Raw genomic sequence first — 17,669 nt, 5'->3', positions numbered from 1 at the left:
GAAGAAAATTAGTTTGAAAATATCCATATTTGATTAAATTGCTTTAGTTTTTCATTCTGACTTTCAGCTAATGGTAAATTCTTTTAATTCTTTTAGATCCATCCAGAAGTCCATGTCTGAAAATGAAGCATTCGGTTAGTAACTGTTTAAATAATGTATTATATACTTGCTAATCTCACACAGCCAACTTTAATTAAAGGTCTAATTTGCTTTTCAGCTCTTGGATCAAATGCAAAGAGAGAAGGGGAAAAAAAAAACCCAAGAACTAAAGAAAAAACACCCCAAAAACAAACCCAACTCCACACCAGTTAAGCTATCACCAGATCCTCTTCCTTTTCTCCTTTCCAGAGATAGGTTTGCAGATATTGAAAACAAGCTAGTTAAACATTGTAACCAGGCCAAAATTTAAAGAACAGCATGAGAAATTCTCAACATGCCCAGGTTCTTCCAATCATAAAAAGAAATAAAAATTGGAAATCCTCTGATCTAATAAAATTCAGGCCCCTGCCTTTTCCCCTGTTAAACTGCTTTGCTTCAGCTTTCACAAACAAATTCACCCAAGATGAGACTTTGGGGCTTATTTCAGCTTGTCCTAACACTGCATATTCTTATCTACCCTTGTGATTCAATGGGTTATGTTTTGTAATTTAGCTGTTAAAAATTAATCCTAATTTTCTTTAAAAGTAATTTTTTTTTCAATGAGAGCTACCTGGTAACATTCTACTGTTTAGCTTAGATTTAGCTGTTGTGTCTAGTCCTTAATGAATAAAAGAGCTGTTAAACATGCCTGTATTTCATAGCACTGTAGCCCTGAAATGGCAGCTTTTCATGCAGAACAGTATAATTTTGTCTACAGCATCCAGGCTGTACTGAATTCCCAGCACTTGATAGAACTGCCAAGTGCTTTCATAAAGAAAATTTTCTGACATTGTCAGAGTGAAACCCAACAGTAAAAATCCAAAACAAAATCAACCCCCACAAACCAAACCAACAACAACATCAAAGAAAAACAACCCCCAATCAAACAAACCAACAAACAGCAAACCAAAATGAAAAACAAAACCACAGAAAGCACAAAAACTTAATATTTGTCTACAAGCTGCACCTTGAAGTTCACTAAGGGAACAGGAGAAAGGTCATCTTGTTTTCAAAGCCAACCTAGTTTATCCCATTCAGACTGAGAGAGTATTGATCTTGGAGCAGATGTGGCACAGATGTGGGCATCTTTGATGCCATTTCTTGCTAACAGAGTAGCTTATTAACTGTAAAATTTCCTGGAAGAAAAATAAAGGTACGGATGTGCTGTGTGTTCCCAGGTCTTAAAATCAGGGTTAAGATAGCAATCATTCTGCTCATGTGTTAACAGTGTTAAATAAGGTATAAGACAGAAACAAAAGATGACAAAATTGAAGTAGGCCTGCAACAAATACCATCTGCTGAATTTCCTATATGGTGAAATCATCAATTCACTTCCATGTTCAAGCAGGTACCACAGTGTTCTACAAGCTTGTCTGATTTCCATTCCGATGCTATTTTTATAGGCTCCCCTGTTATTTCACAAGCTTTCCATGAATTCAGGTGACTGTTCACTCTCTTTTCGCTTTAGACAGGAAAAATGTGAATGGCACACCTTGGCAGGATTCCAGGAAGCCAGAGAATGATTCCTACATCAGAAGGCACTGTCAGCTTGAAGGTAATTGCTAAACATATTTCAGCTGATTTTGCACTTTCCACAAAGTATTTAAAAGGGCACCAAGGAAAAATTACCATTTTTCACCAGTAATCTAGCTAAATAATTTGTCTTTTTGAAATTTATCTTGTCCTCAATGGGGAGGAAAAAAAATAGCAAATATAAAGCTTACCTTAAAACTGGGAAGCTTAGAACACACTCTGTGACTAAGAACACATCCCACGATTAATTCACTCTATAGTCCATGAGGCAAAAACTTCCACTACAGTAAATTGCCATAGTCATGTTGTATAGGACTTGCCAACTGTAATTAGAGCCTGGAGCAGGAATCCATGTTTCCTGTATGCTTTAAACTGCTCCTGGTATCCATAAAAAAAACCTTTTATGACTGATGCAAAATGGAGCTTGCAAAATTGTATAGGCAGCTGCTTTGTCCAATTTTGTTTCCAAAGCTGTTTTGTCCAACTTTGTCAAAACAACTTTACAGCTAATGTATGGGAAGTTGCTACTTACACTGACTGGTATGAAATCACAACAACAACTATGAGAAGTAACAACTCAACAGTCTATTTAAATAGAAATGGTACAATGCTTTCATAACCTGATTAATGTTGCTTCTAGGAAAGAAATTAGTGAAGTAAAGGTATATCTTGTAGTTGCCTAATCAGACCAAGCCAAACAGATTCAGCAGAAAGAGAAACCAATGTAAGTGAGATTAAAGTGAATGTGTGTTTTATTCTGTGCTTAAGCCAACCAACTGGGAAGATGGTAATTTTCCTTTGCTTTGGTATATGCTGTACAAATGGTCTAAGTATTAGCCACTGGTGAGGGATCCTACAAAGGCAGAGGACAGGGCACCGGCCTTCCCTCTGCACATCATTTGCTTCACCACTTGAAGATAAACACTTAAATGCCTGGAAAGTAGATCTGAATTTGCCACATCTATTGTATTTGCCCATAGATGAGCAAATTTGTCCTCTTGGAACTAGAACCAGAAAGGGGGGTCAGGAGCACAAGTCCTATGAGGACCAGCTGAGGGAGCTGTGGTTGTTTAGTTTATTGAAGAGGAGGCTAAGGAGGGAAAGGAGGTTATAGACAGGTGTGGTCTCTTCTCTCAGTGACAGAACAAGGGGACATAGCCTCAAGCTGTGCCAGGGGACGTTTAGGCTGGACGTTAGGAGGAAGTTCTTCACAGAGTGAGTGATTTGCCATTAGAATGGGCTGCCCAGGGGGGTGGTGGAGTCACCATCCCTGGAGGTGTTTAAAAGGAGACTGGATGAGGCACTTAGTTGATTAGGTAATGCTGGGTTATAGGTTGGACTTGACGATCTTAAGGTCTCTTCCAATCTGATTGATTCTGTGATGCTGCAACAGGAAAATATAGAAGAGCTCTGCTCTTGTGAAGAACTGATGAAAGGAAAAGGAACATTCAGTGAATCTCATTGGTTTGCAAGGGGAAAGGTCTCAGTGATAGGTGAAAGAAATATTAAGCATTTCTTTCACACCAATCTTGCATTAAAAAAAAAATTTGTAATGATCCCTCAAACTACTTCAGACATTGTTAGCTTGAAGGTGGGAAAAGGCTGAGTGATAAAGCAGAACTTTCTGACCTTCCTCCACAATCTTTTCCACTCAAGACTTTTTTTTCACTCTTTTAAATATCCAAAACATGCAAAAGAAGCAGTGCACATTCTAAAAAGCTGACAAGTGTTGCAATTGAAGGGCAGGGGCCCAGAGGGAGAAGGAAGCAAAGCTGGCAGCTAAATAAAAATCTCTTTTTTCCCTACTGCAGTTAAATTATTTCAAGGGAAGTCCCCTTCACTCTGTGGTGAAAACCACTGCAAGGAGATTTACAGTGTACCATTATTGATGAAGATTATTTGTCACCATTGATCAAACCTTTCTATTGACAGAGATAAGCCTTCAAGGTCTGCAGTCTATTGCATAATATAAATTCTTGTTAGATCTAGTAAGCCATGTGTGGTGACCAGCATAGACTTCTCTGCTTACTTCAGAGCTGTATCCACAAACCTGATCCAAATCTCACTGAAATCAGTGACAAAATGTCCACTGACACTGGCAGGCCTTGGATTAAATCCTTAATGCCACTGTGTACATTATTTGTGAAAAACCAAAACCAAAACAAAAACCAACCCAAACAAAGCCTGTTTCCCAGACTGATAAGGCAGTAAAAGCACATATATGCTGCAGACAAAATTGTAGAAACACCTATCCTGGCTCACAAGCACAAAACCAAACCATCAGCACTAGACTTGCCAGCCTAAAAGCATCCTTGCTGAGAAAAGTTGACTATATAAGTTAGTCATTGGGTTTCTATGAAAGAGTTTTATGGAGGCAAACCAAAAAAGCTGACATGGAATCAAATAGGTTGGAAGAGACCTCCAAGATCATCCAGTCCAACCTAGCACCCAGCCCTATCCAGGCAACTAGACCATGGCACTAAGTGCCTCATCCAAGTTTTGCTTCAACACCTCCAGGAACAGCGACTCCACCACCTCCCTGGGCAGCCCATTCCAATGCCAATCACTCTCTCTCTGGCAAGAACTTCCTCCTAACACCCAGCCTATACCTCCCCCCAGCACAACTTGAGATTGTGTCCCCTTGTTCTGTTGCTGGTTGGCTGGGAGAAGAGACCAACCCCCACTTGGCTACAACCTCCCTTCAGGTAGCTGTAGACAGCAATGCGGTCCCCCCTGAGCCTGCTCTTCTCCAGACTAAACAACCCCAGCTCCCTCAGCCTCTCCTCAAAGAGCTGTGTTTCAGGCCCCTCAACAGCTTCGTCGCCCTCCTCTGGACACATTCCAGTATCTCAACATCTCTCTTGAATTGAGGGGCCCAGAACTGGACACAGGACTCAAGGTGTGGCCTGACCAGTGCTGAGTACAGGGGAAGAATAACCTCTCTTGTCCTATTGGCCACTCCTGTTCCTGATCCAGGCTGGGATGCCACTGACTCTCTTGGCTACCTGGGCACACTGCTGGCTCATCTTCAGCCTACTATCTTCCAGTACCCCCAGGTCCCTTTCTTCCTGGCTGCTCTCAGCCATTCTGTCCCCACTGTGTAGTGCTGCCTGGGGTTGTTGTTGCCAAAGTGCAACAGAGTCAGCAAATGCAATTCTCCACTGCTCCCTATCCACTCCGCAGTACAGTAACTGGTAGCCATCGCCAGGTTAAGAAGAAAAGAACACTGCAGCTTGCATATATCTTTTGCATGCTTGTGCTTTGGGTTTTGGTTAGGTTTTGGGAGTTGGTTGGTGGGTTTTTGGTGGTGGTGGTTTAGTTTTTTTTGTTTGGGTTTTTTAACCCAACTACTCTATTCCATTTTACAGGGGATTGGAGAACTGATTTAAGCAAGATTTAAGAGTACTGTGGATGTATGTTATTAGGGCTAGGAAAAGGGATCATGATTGAAGGGTACCATGAAGTTTTGGTTTAATAACTTGCCATTGTTTGTTAGGTTTTGAACAAAATTACCTTAAAAGCAGTGTTACTGTACATATTCTTTCACAATGAGGTTGCCACATGGTTCTTTGTGATTCAAATACAAACAGCTACCAAATAATACTCTTTTGGACTAGACTGTAAGCAGACTTGTGGGGACAGGGTTGAGCACTGCAAGACTCTAACTTTTAGAGTAAGGCTACAGTCTGTAGAGATGCCTGCCAGAACTTGAAAACAAATTAGCCTGAGGACCAGAAACAACCCACTTGTGTTAATGTGGTGTTGTATAAGAACTGTATCAGAACTGCTTGACGTGAGTTATGCTGTTTCTGGCTCTGTATTTAAATAACTGGATTACTAGACACATGGCCCTCAGTGACTTCCAGAGTCAACTTAAAATCTGATCAGTCATGTTAGATTTTGAAATGTAGCATACATTTGGAAGAGCTTCTGGTTTTACTGCAATCATCAAGTCTCTAGGAGAAAAACACTTTCCTGTTATGGCAGAAGCTCTTACAGAAGCCTCTAAAGCCAAATTCAAAATTTTCTGTGACTCATTTTTCCTCTTCCTTTTGATGCATATAGCAAAGAAGTGTTTGAAGGTGTTTTGTTTGCACATGACCTATGGTTTTAAGGTGGAACTAGGATGTGAAAAAAATTGATCTTTTTTTTGTCTGATGCCAATATTGTAATTCATGAGTTTTAACCTAGACATAAAACATTCAACTTGCAAAACTATGAGGGAGATTATTTGTTATTGTACTGCAATTTTTGTTTGCAGATGATTGTATTTAAGAAAAAAAAAATCCATCCTAAAAATGTCTCCTGATTCAGAACTTGCTTTAAAAAGATGTGAAAATACATGTGCTAACTTACCTGTACAGTGGTCCTCTGATTGTTTCACTCACATCATTTGAGAGCTTTTTTTTTGTCAAGCTCTATACACATTGTAGTCTGATTTAATTCCAACATAAGCAGAGGCATTTGGAGGACTAAGATCTTACCTCTTTGAATATAAATTTTCATGGTAATGTTCAAACACTTTGTTTCATGTGACAATTGAATAACCTCAGTCACTTGGAATTATTCGCTGAATTAATCTTTCTTTTTCTGTTGATTGTAGAGGAAATAATGTACTCAGTCTCACTTGCCTACAGTTAGCCTTTGTGAATCTACATGTAGAGTTCACTATCCTTTTGCAAACAGGAGAATTATTGATGTTACAGGGTATTCTTCAGCAGCAGTAAGGATGTTGGGTTAGGATTCATGAGAAAAGAACCAACACATTTCTACTTGTTTCTAGTAACTTCGGAAAAATAAGATAGCATTTTGTTTGCAGATGACACCAAGCTAGGAGCAGGTGTTGATCTGTTGGAAGGTAGGAGAGCCCTGCAGAGGGACCCTGCCAGGCTGAATGGGAGGGCAGAGGCCAGTGGGATGAGACTTAACAAGACCAAGTGCAGGGTCCTACACTTTGGCCACAACAACCCCAGGCAGCACTACAGGCTGGGGACAGAGTGGCTGGAGAGCAGCCAGGAAGAAAGGGACCTGGATGTACTGGTAGATAGTAGGCTGAAGATGAGGCAGCAGTGTGCCCAGGTGGCCAAGAGAGCCAGTGGCATCCCAGCCTGGATCAGGAACAGGAGTGGCCAATAGGACAAGAGAGGTTATTCTTCCTCTGTACTCAGCACTGGTCAGGCCACACCTTGAGTACTGTGTCCCGTTCTGGGCTCCTCAATTCAAGAGAGATGTTGAGATACTGGAATGTGTCCAGAGGGCAACAAAGCTGGTGAGAGGCCTGGAACACAGCTCTTTGAGGAGAGGCTGAGGGAGCTGTGGTTGTTTAGTCTGGGGAAGAGGAGGCTCAGGGGTGACCTCATTGCTGTCTACAACTACCTGAAGGGAGGTTGTAGCCAAGTGGGGGTTGGTCTCTTTTCCCAGGCAACCAGCAACAGAACAGGGAGACAGACACAGTCTCAAGTTGTGCTGGGGGGAGGTATAGGCTGGATGTTAGGAGGAAGTTCTTGCCAGAGAGAGTGACTGGCATTGGAATGGGCTGCCCAGGGAGGTGGTGGAGTCAATGTCCCTGGAGGTGTTGAAGCAAAACTTGGATGAGGCACTTAGTGCCATGGTCTAGTTGCCTGGATAGGGCTGGGTGATAGGTTGGCCTGGACGATCTTAGAGGTCTCTTCTAACCTGGTTGATTCTATGATTCCTGTGAATAGCAAATAATTTTCCTTTTCACTAGGACCTCTCTGCAGGAGTATGACGGGTGGAGGCTTTGCCTTAAGACTGGGAGTAAGATTAGGTCTCTCCAAGTAGACTTTACTAAAGGCAAACTTCAGAAAGAGTTGTTTAGCCTGTTGTTGTTCGTTGTTGTAATGAAAGTAAATGTTTGTCCCATACAAAGCACTGATTTCTTAGAAGAAACGGAAGGATGATCACTCTGAAAGCAGTTTTTAACCTAAAGCAAACATCTCAATTGCAATGATCATTTTTACTCCTTTTTTTTTTCATATTCAAATTCTACACTTTTCTACTGCAAATGTCATCCTGAACTAACAAGTGCAATTTAAGCTACATTGCTCAGAAAAACTTAAGCCATTTAAAACCATGTTTTCTTTCATTTATTCACAATCCACAGACGATAATACTATCGGCGGAGGGATACGTTTGCTGCAAGGAAAGAAGATAGAAGAAACAGCATGCCAGGTGAAGGAACTTTTTTCAGAATCTAAAACGTTATTCAAGTAAAATACATACTTTTTGCTTCCATTCAGTATCTTCCTAGCCTAATCTTTAGTGCTAGTATGCCTTTGTGGTTTAGAAGATGAGTTTTAAAGAACTGATGACTATATAAGTTATGCTTCATTATCATTATGCAGACCACATGTTGCTAATACCTAGAATACTTCTTTGCTGGGCCACCAATGTGTCCTTGTGGCCAAGAGAGCCAATGGCATCCTGGGGTGCATCAGGAAAAGTGTGTACAGCAGGTCTAGGGGGGGTTCTTCTCCCCCCCTCTACTCTGCCCTAATGAGACCACGTCTGGAATACTGCATCCAGTTTTGGGCTTCCCAGTTCAAGAGAGACAGGAACTTACTGGAAAGAGTCTAGTGGAGAGTCGCAAGGATGACTGGGGGAGTTGAACATCTCCCCTGTGAAGAGAGACTGAGAAACCTGAGGCTGTTTAGTCTGGAAAAGTGAAGACTGAGAGATCTTATCAATATCTGAGGAGTGGATGAGGCCAATCACTTTTTAGTGGTCAGCAGCAATAAGACCAAGGAGCAATGGTTCCTTGGAGCATAGGAGGTTTCACCTCAACATGAGAAGGGGTGACAGAGCACTGGAACAGGCTGCCCAGAGAGTTTGTGGAGTCTCCTTCTCTGAAGACTTTCCAAACCTGCCTGGAAGCATTCCTGAGCGAACTACCTTAGGGGATCCTGCCTTGGCAGGGAGGTTAGACTTGTTCTCTGGAGGTCCCTTCTGACCTCTGAAGGTCTCTGATTCTTTCCATAAACAGATGCATTTCTGTTAAACTGATGTGCTGGAATTGTCTCTACCAAGATCATGCTATGTGTCTAGACCAATCTTGCATGATCTTTATTGGTATATATATCCTAATGCTTTCTGAATTTCTGTAAACACATGCTATGTCTCCTCTTCACAACACACCTTTATGTATCCCACTAGCATGGGCATTTAAGAAATTCTCACCCTTAGATGTGAATAACAATAGCAACAATAACATAAAAGTAGGTTAAAAAAATCATCAGAGGAGCAGCAGAAAGGTGAAAAGAAAGACTTCTAGGCCTGGAATTAGAATCTCAGTCGTTTGCTTTTTGTTTCACTTCCAGCCCTGTGTTTTCCCTGCTAACATATTACTTGCAGGCCCAGTTCATCACTGTTTCAAATCATCTTAGCCTCTGCTGATTTCACATGACATATCAGGTTACCCAGTTTGGGACTCTGACTAAAAGTGTATAATGCACACCCACATGAGTGGGTCTAAATGAGGAATTAAAACAATACATTATTTAAAAGCTGAAAATCTGGTCCATTTTCCTTTACAGAAGAGTGTTCTATTCAAGGTGAACACTGAACTTTATGAAAGACTTCAAGCTGAGCTTCCTTTGCTGTTTCTACACAATGTCAGGAGTCACTTTGGACGCTCAGGTTAAAAGCAAGAAAAAAAATGTACATGCATCACCCTGAAGGCATCTGAGATAAGACAGAGAGCTGTGAAGACCTCAATTTTAAGCAATGCTCAGCTCCAGTGTAGGCCACAGACACAATCTGGCTTAAAAAGAAAAATCAAACAATCTGTATAGCAGGGAAAGATGACCGTATTGCAAACTTGTGACTTGAAAGCCAGCATATTCCAAGTTTCTCCTGCTTCCCCTCAGGCTTTTATCTGTCTCTGTATTGTTAGTTTGTTCCCAAGATTACCTCCTCTCCCTGCTGACAAAAGGTGGATGAGGAGGAAGGAAAGGAGAAAAGATCTCTTTTCTGCGTCTCTCATACTCTTTCTCTGTTTTCTTCCTCTCATCTTCTAAATTTTAAAAAGATGGATTATTCTTTGATTTCCCACAGCAGTTCTTCCCCTAGCATGAGAGATCTCTGCCTCTTCCCCTATCTTTCCATGGCAGCATCTGGTTAATCATGGGTTAAGATTCTGGAGGCCATTCCCCAGACGTGATAAAATATGAACAGAAAGAGGAATGGAGGGGTAATAGGGAACAAGGCACATGTTTGCTTTATGCATGACTTTGCTTAGAATTCTCTAAAGCACCTTCCCATGAACGATTCACCCTGTTTTAAAAGCAAAGTTCTACTCTTGACTTGTCTCTTTTTTTTTGTTTGTTTATGTTTTGCTGTTTTTCAGTTGCTTTTTTTGGCACATTACTAATGAACTGTAGAGACTCGGATACCCCCAAAGCTTTGGTACCAATCTAAGACCTACTGAACTTGCTTTTGTAAAGTTCCTTTTTTTAAATAGCATTACCTTGCATTTTAGTGATTACTACCTCTGTCCTTCAGTATCACCAAGATAACATTGATAAAATGCCCTTTTAGGATTTCAAAATCTGTTTTCCTTTGTTGTACTGCTTTATGATTAAAGGGCTTTAATCTCTCTCCTATGAAAAGCTAGAAAACTGTTGCTGTTTTAGTCTTGAGAAGGTTGAGAGGGGATCTTATCAATGTCTATAAATATCTGAAGGGTAAGTGTCAAGATAAAGCGGACAGTCTCATTTCAGTGGTGCCAAGCAATAGGACAAGGAACAATGGGTGTGGAATGCACAGAATCATAGAATCAACCAGGCTAGAAGAGACCTCCAAGATCACCCAGGCCAACCAATCACCCAGCCCTGTGCAGTCAACTAGATCATAGCAACTAAGTACCTCATCCAGGCTTTTCTTGAACACCTCCAGAGATGGGGACTCCACCACCTCCCTGGGCAGCCCATTCCAATGGCAAATCATTCTGGGAAGAACTTCCTCCTAATATCCAGCACAACTTGAGACTGTGTCTCCTTATTCTGTTGCTGGTTGCTGGAAGAAGAGACCAACCCCTACCTGGCTACAACCCTTCAGGTTGTAGACAGCAATGAGAATCACTCCTGAGCCTCCTCTTCTCCAGGCTAAAGAACTCCAGCTCCCTCAGTCTCATGCATTTCTGTGTGGCCTGCCCTAGGTGATCTTGCAGTTGAACTAGATGAACTCCAGAGGTCACTTCCAACCCCTAATATTCTGACTCTGTTATTCTATGATTCTGAACAAAAATAAGGAAATACTGAGAGAACAGCATTCTTGGAGAAGCTCTCACTTTTTTTTTTCCCAAAATCAGCAGAAATGTGTACCCTTATGCAGTGTCTGTATGCTGGCACACAGCACGGGCAGCAAACAGGAGAAAATAGAGGTCTGCATCCATTTGCAAGGCTGCACTCTTACCTGTGTTGCAGAAATGAGGTGGGATAGCTCACACAAGTGGAGTGTGGCCTGCCATGGATGTCACTTCTATCTTCAAGAGGGCCAGAAAGAAGATCCAGGGAAATACAAGCTAGTCGGTCTTATCTCAGTCCCTAGGAATGTGATGGAACAAATCCTCCTGGACACTGTTCCCAAACATATGAAGGACAGGAAGATGTTTTGGGGAAGTCAACATGAATTTATGAAATGGAAATCATGCCTCACCAGCCTGAGGGTGTTCCACAATTAAATGACTAGCTTGGCAGAAGAGGGAAGAATCAGTGAATGTTGTTTACTCTGACATTACTACTAAGGCATTCAACAGTGTTCCACATAATATCTTAATAAAACTAGTGAAATTTCCACTAGAAAACGGGCCAGTGAGGCAGATTTAAAACAGGTTGAACTGCTGGGCTCAAAGTCCCAGTGGAGATCAATCCCTAGTGCTTTAACCCAGAGGCTGATTCTGAGTCTGTAACTATTTATCTTCTTCATAGTCACCTGTATGAAGGGACAGAGTGCACATAAGTGCAGAGTTGTGCTTGCCCATCAGAAGGCCTTCAACAGGCTGGAGAAATGGGAAAACAGGAAACTCATTCCATTCAGTGCTAAGTCCTGAACCTTGGTAGGAATAAAGCCTTCTGTCAATACAGACTAGGGGTCAATTTGCTGGAAAGTAGCTTTGCAGAAGATGTCCTGGGTGTCCTGGTGGACACCAACTTGAATATGATCCAGAGATAAAACCTTGGAACAAAGAAAGCCAGCTACTTCTTAGGCTGCATTAGGCAGAGCACTTCCAGCATGCTGAAGAAGCTGATCCTGCCCCTCTGCTCAGCAGTGGCAAACCAACCCACCACATAAGGGTGCTGGGTCCAGTTACTGCCTCTCCAGTACAAGACAAAAATGGAAAACACTGGACTAAGTCCACTGAAGGGCCATGAAGATCATTAAGTGACTGAAGCATGTCATATGAGGAAAGGCTGAGAGACCTGGGACTGTTCAGCGTGAAGCAAAGGCTCAGGGGGATCAGGTATGTGTAGGCAAGCACCTGATGGGGAGAATAAAGAGCACAGAGCCAGATTATTCTCAGCGGGCAAGAGGCAGTGGGCATGAATTGAAATACAGGGCATTTCATTTAACACAAAACCCCCCCACTCCTCTAGTGTGAGGAGGGGCCAAACCATTGAAGAGGCTTCCTGGAGATGTTGAAATCTGTCAGGACACAGACCTCTGGTGACTTGCTCTGACCGGGGAGTTAGACTGGACAGCCCCCAGAGCTGCATTCCTACCTCAGCTGGTCTGTATATCTGTGACTGTATGAGACACAGGAGAGCCAAATTTACAGTCAACAGTAAATAAAATAGATGAACATTTTCAGGTTTTTTCCCTCTCACTCAAAAAAACCTAAACCAAACCACAACACCACCACCACCTCCCCCCCCAAAAAAAAACCAAACCCACCCACAAACAAAAACCAACCAGCCAAAAACCAAACAAACAAACTTCCCTAAGTACTTCACCAAAAGTGTAGTCCCAAAATAGCCTAAATAGTTGCTCATTTCATAGTGCTGGAAAAACAGGGAGTTGGAACAGAAGAGTATTTGAGACTAGTGACATAGCATGAACAACAACATAACAGTTGTATCTTGCCATAAACCCCAGCTTTACTTTCTGCAGGTATGTTTCATATCTTTGTTCTTGTTTGCTCACATCTAGCAGGGCTGCCTTGGTGGCTCAAACCCTTTGTAGCATATTGGGAAGAACATAAAATACGAAGCAATACAGTCTGTGGGCTAATACATTTTCAAAAATGTTTCATGCCTCATTTCTCACATAAATTCCTAGGTTGCATTTAGCCTTCAAAGTGTCATTCATATTCATGAAGGAAAAAGGCTAGTGTTCATTACTTTCACTGATAAGCTATAAGCACTCTCAGGCTTGCCCACTTGGGACTGCATCAGTACCCATGGGAATGTGTATTCTCACGGTGATCCTGTGATGAGGACATTGTGACCAAGAAATGGGTTATGGGCAGATGATGGAAGTGTATATAGTGTACATAGTTCTACAGATCCTCCCATTTTCTCTGCATTGTTAGCCCAGTTCAAGTTTGGACCTTTGGGGCTCAACATCCCAGGCAAAATGAGGAAAACTGAACAAGACACTTTCTAGAAATGCGACAGTGACACTTGCTTCTCAGCTGAGGAGCTGCTGCTGAGGAAAGTGTTCTATGGCTTTCCTGCTCACTGAGAAAGCAGAGCCAAGACCTAGGGCATCCTGTGGTATAATGCATGGCTCTGCTACTGGACCACACACACACCATGATGTTTCCAAGATATTACTAAATCCCACATAATTTAGGAAATTAAGATATCAATCTGATTTCAAAGGGTATCAGCTGGTTTATGTCAGCCATCGTTTTTATATGGACACAGGAGGAAGCTCTTCCCAGAGAGAGTGATTTGCCATTGGAATGGGCTGCCCAGGGAGGTGGTGGAGTTGCCCTCCCTGGAGGTAGTGATATTGAAGGAACACACTGTTTGCATACTGATTTCATAGTATCACAGGATGTTAGGGGTTGGAAGGGAGGCACTTAGTGCCATGGTCTAGTTGATTGGCTAGGGCTGGGTGATAGGTTAGCCTGGATGATTTTGGAGGTCTCTTCCAACCTGGTTGATTCTATGATTCTATGACTGCAGCTCTCAACCTATAGTCAATTCCATGATGCAGATTGTTTTCATTAATCTCATGTTGTTGGTTTTCTTTACTGTTCTTACCATCTAGGTGATAAACTATGAGCAGTGGATCCCACCACGTGTTCACCAGACAAGTGTTGCTGGTAACAGTGAAATGGTGAGTTGCCATAAAAATAGCCTTTTTCTAACAATTTTTTTTTCATTAGCAGCCTTGAAGAATGTGCTGGTTTAGTCGAATTTCATTTATTGTATGTTGCTTCCTCAAAAATTGAAGAATCTTTATTCATATCTATGTTATTAATCATGATATCTCGTTATCTTTTTGAGAATACCTTATTATTGCTCTGTGATTCCCAGGATAAAATCTGCCTATATTCCTAGACCACTTAGTTTGACTCTGAATCAGTTTTTGAGTGGTTGAAGTATCAGACTAAAACAATAGGAACATTTAACAGTCAGATATGCATGAGCAGGAGCACACAAAAGTAGTTTGTACAACGCTCATCTAGATATTATTTGTCAGTGGCTTTACTAACATTTTTAAACATGAAATTTACCCAAATCCAGTGACTTTTGCAGAACTAACTCTTCGTATAAAGACGGCAAAAAGTTCTCTATCATCATTCATAGAATCATAGAATCAGTCAGGGTTGGAAGGGACCACAAGGATCATCCAGTTCCAAGCCCCCTGCCATGGGCAGGGACACCCTACCCTAGATCAGGCTGGCCAGAGCCTCATCCAGCCTGGCCTTAAACACCTCCAGGGATGTGGCCTCAACCACCTCCCTGGGCAACCCATTCCAGGCTCTCACCACTCTCATGCTGAACAACTTCCTCCTCATGTCCAGTCTGAACCTACCCATCTCCAGCTTCACTCCATTCACATCATGTGAATATTTTAATATTCACAATGTGCACCAAGGGTGTTTTACTGTAACTTTCCAGAAATGTCTATGGTACAATAACAACAGCACCACTGACAGACTAAACAGGCAGCAATTAGTATCTTCTCACAATTACACTATACTCTGCATTTAAGATTATGATTAAATCACTGCAGTTCTTTGGGAAAGGCAAAGCAGTTGAGGAAAAATCAGAGATGCGACTCTGCCATGACTAAATCCTTCATGCTGGGAAGTGACATGCTGTGCAAGTACTTTTACTGAAATGAATGCAGTTCATGCACCCAGGAAAGGGTGCTCAACAAGGCTGAGATTGCTGGAATCTGACCAGCAGTGTTTTAGCTTCCAAATTGCTGTATTTCTGTCACCAGGTTAATCCTCATAATGCCTCAGCAGTGAGCAAAGATTTCTAAGGTATTTAGAATCTCTTAGGATAAACCTGAAGCAGTTTATCAAATGAAATGTATGTCTTACCTTTTACTGTAATACACATCTACCAGTGCCTTTTTCAAAGGTATGGGTTTGGTCTGTAAAGTGCTCATGCACACTACAGGTAAATCATGTGCAACTAAAGGGTAGCCTGTGATTTACATCATTCATTTATAGTTGTGCTATGAGGTGATTTTTTCATAACTAAACCCCATTAAGCAGGAAAATTAACAATATGAAGAAAATTAATAATATGAGCAAACCCTTTTCTCCTAGATAGTGGTGCTTATAGGTTGGGCAAACTGCAAATGCAACTATAGAATCATAGAATCAACCAGGTTGGAAGAGACCTCCAAGATCATCCAGTCCAACCTAGCACCCAGCCCTAGCCAGTCAACTAGACCATGGCACTAAGTGCCTCATCCAGGCTTTTCTTGAACACCTCCAGGGAGGGCAACTCCACCACCTCCCTGGGCAGCCCATTCCAATGGCAAATTACTCTATCTGGCAAGAACTTCCTCCTAACATCCAGCCTATATTTCCCCCACCACAACTTGAGACTGTCCCCTTGTTCTGTTGCTGGTTGCCTGGGAGAAAAGACCAACCCCCACCTGGCTACAGGTACCACTGTACAAACAAGGCTTATTTGTTCTTGTACCCTAATTTGATCAGCTGATGCAGACCCAGCAGGAAGAGATGTGTCAAATGAAAGGTGCTATTTTAAAGGGTCATTTTCACATTCCATTGTGTCACACTTCACATCATCGAGTCCAACCCTCCTGCCAGAGCAGGGCAATACTATCTAACACAGATCACAGAGGAACACATCCAGACAGGCCTTGAAAGTCTCCAGAGAAGGAGACTCCACAACCTCTCTGGGGAGCCTGTTCCAATGTTCTGTGACCCTTACAGTAAAGAAGTTCCCCCTTGTATTGAGGCAGAACCTCTTTTGCTACAACTTACACCCATTGCTCTCTGTCCCAGTCAACTTTCTTGATTGCCTGGTTTCTACATTAAACATTTTACCTCTGTTATGGGTTAGAGTGGATCCCTCCCCCAATAACCTATTGTAAATCTGCCTCAGAGAGCAATTTCACCACAACTCAGGATTTCAGAAAATGAAATCAAATTTCTACAAATAGACTAAATATAATAAAATAAACTGTTACAGAATATAGTGACCTTAAAGGGAGTAGAAATTAAGTAAAGCAGCATAGCAAAGCCAAGCAGCAGCCAAAGCAGCAGCAAGCAGAGCTAGCAGCAAGCAGCAGCAAGCGAGAGACAGCTACAAGCTGTGCTTCCATATAAAGTTTTCAATGCTCCTATTGACTTACCTATTGTTGCCATTTTATGGCCTATCCCAGGCATGTTATCTTTTTCAGTCAGAGTATTTCTGTTTCTAATTCTTTTTTATGTCTAAGCTAGCAATCTAGCTCAAACTGTCACCAATCTCTGTTTGGATAGGCACCTAAACTCATGGCTTTGAATGCTTAAAATAAAATACTGTAAACTTAATATCTGTCCCATTACTAATACTGTATGAGCTTTTTTTCTCTATAAAAAGAGGTTACTGTATTTTTCTTAGTAAAAAGAGGATTTTTTTTAAGCACTTCTGACATTTCACTAGCAATAGACTCTACCAAATGAGTGCTTTAAGGTAAAGAGGATTAGAATTTGCCATTAATAAAATTATCTGAACAGATTATCTTCAGTTTGTCTTGATGTGTCCATGATGGAAATCCCAGCTCATAACTCAAAGCCATTGCTTTTGTATAGTTACTTATAAGTGAACAAATTATCGTTGCTACAAGAGATCTTACATTAGAGCAATATTAGCATTTTAAACCCATTGTGATATATTTTGCAAAGACATTTCATAGGAGATTGCAAAATTGCACCTCAGTTTCTCTCTTTATCTAAGATAAAACTGCAGTCATACTACTTTGAGTTCAGAAGGGGAAGAGAGAGCTAAAAATACATATCAGAACATGACTTATCTAAGAATCCTTGGATTTGGCCCACAATGTGAGATAAGTACTCATATGCAAGATGTGAAAAGACCCTAGGATGACTAGAGCTGAGACCAAAATGCTACGTGTTATTAGTCTACAAAAGAAAATTGAAAATACATAGGTTTTGTCTATATTAGTAACTAGCAAAGAGTAATATGTGTATACCAACAAAACAGAATAATAATGTTTGACATAGCTAAGAATATTTCACCACAACAATGACAAAAAGAATGATGGAAAGAACAAAACAGTTCCATACTTTTGTGTGTAAAATTTTGCAAATACAGGTATACATTTGTTTCACTAAGTCATGTTTGGTTCGAGACAATCTTTAATATTGCAAAGTTATAATACTAATAACCAGTGTTAGAATATCATAATAGTACAATCTGCCTTATTATAACATTGAAGAAAATATTCAAATATTTAGATGAGGAGGACATAGTAAATTCTGTAGGCTATGCAATCCCCATACCAATTTACAGCTGGCCCAAGATGAAGTCATAGTG

The 17,669-nt window shown here is 41.3% G+C and overlaps 1 protein-coding gene across 2 annotated transcripts in view; it reads left to right on the top strand.

Moving 5' to 3' along the window:
- The window catches only part of SAMSN1 (SAM domain, SH3 domain and nuclear localization signals 1), a 108,123-nt gene that overhangs the window by 22,474 nt on the left and 67,980 nt on the right, over nt 1-17,669 (top strand). For both annotated transcript variants that reach the window (XM_064152312.1, XM_064152313.1), the window contains exons 4-7: nt 97-134; nt 1,607-1,693; nt 7,796-7,863; nt 13,906-13,974. In XM_064152312.1, the coding sequence (XP_064008382.1) occupies nt 97-134; nt 1,607-1,693; nt 7,796-7,863; nt 13,906-13,974 (262 nt within the window). The remainder of the gene's footprint in view (nt 1-96; nt 135-1,606; nt 1,694-7,795; nt 7,864-13,905; nt 13,975-17,669) is intronic.

The sequence above is a fragment of the Pogoniulus pusillus genome, chromosome 12 (genome assembly GCF_015220805.1).
Source record: "Pogoniulus pusillus isolate bPogPus1 chromosome 12, bPogPus1.pri, whole genome shotgun sequence".
In the NCBI taxonomy this organism is placed as follows: domain Eukaryota; kingdom Metazoa; phylum Chordata; class Aves; order Piciformes; family Lybiidae; genus Pogoniulus; species Pogoniulus pusillus.
This window is presented reverse-complemented; position numbering and strand designations above follow the sequence as displayed.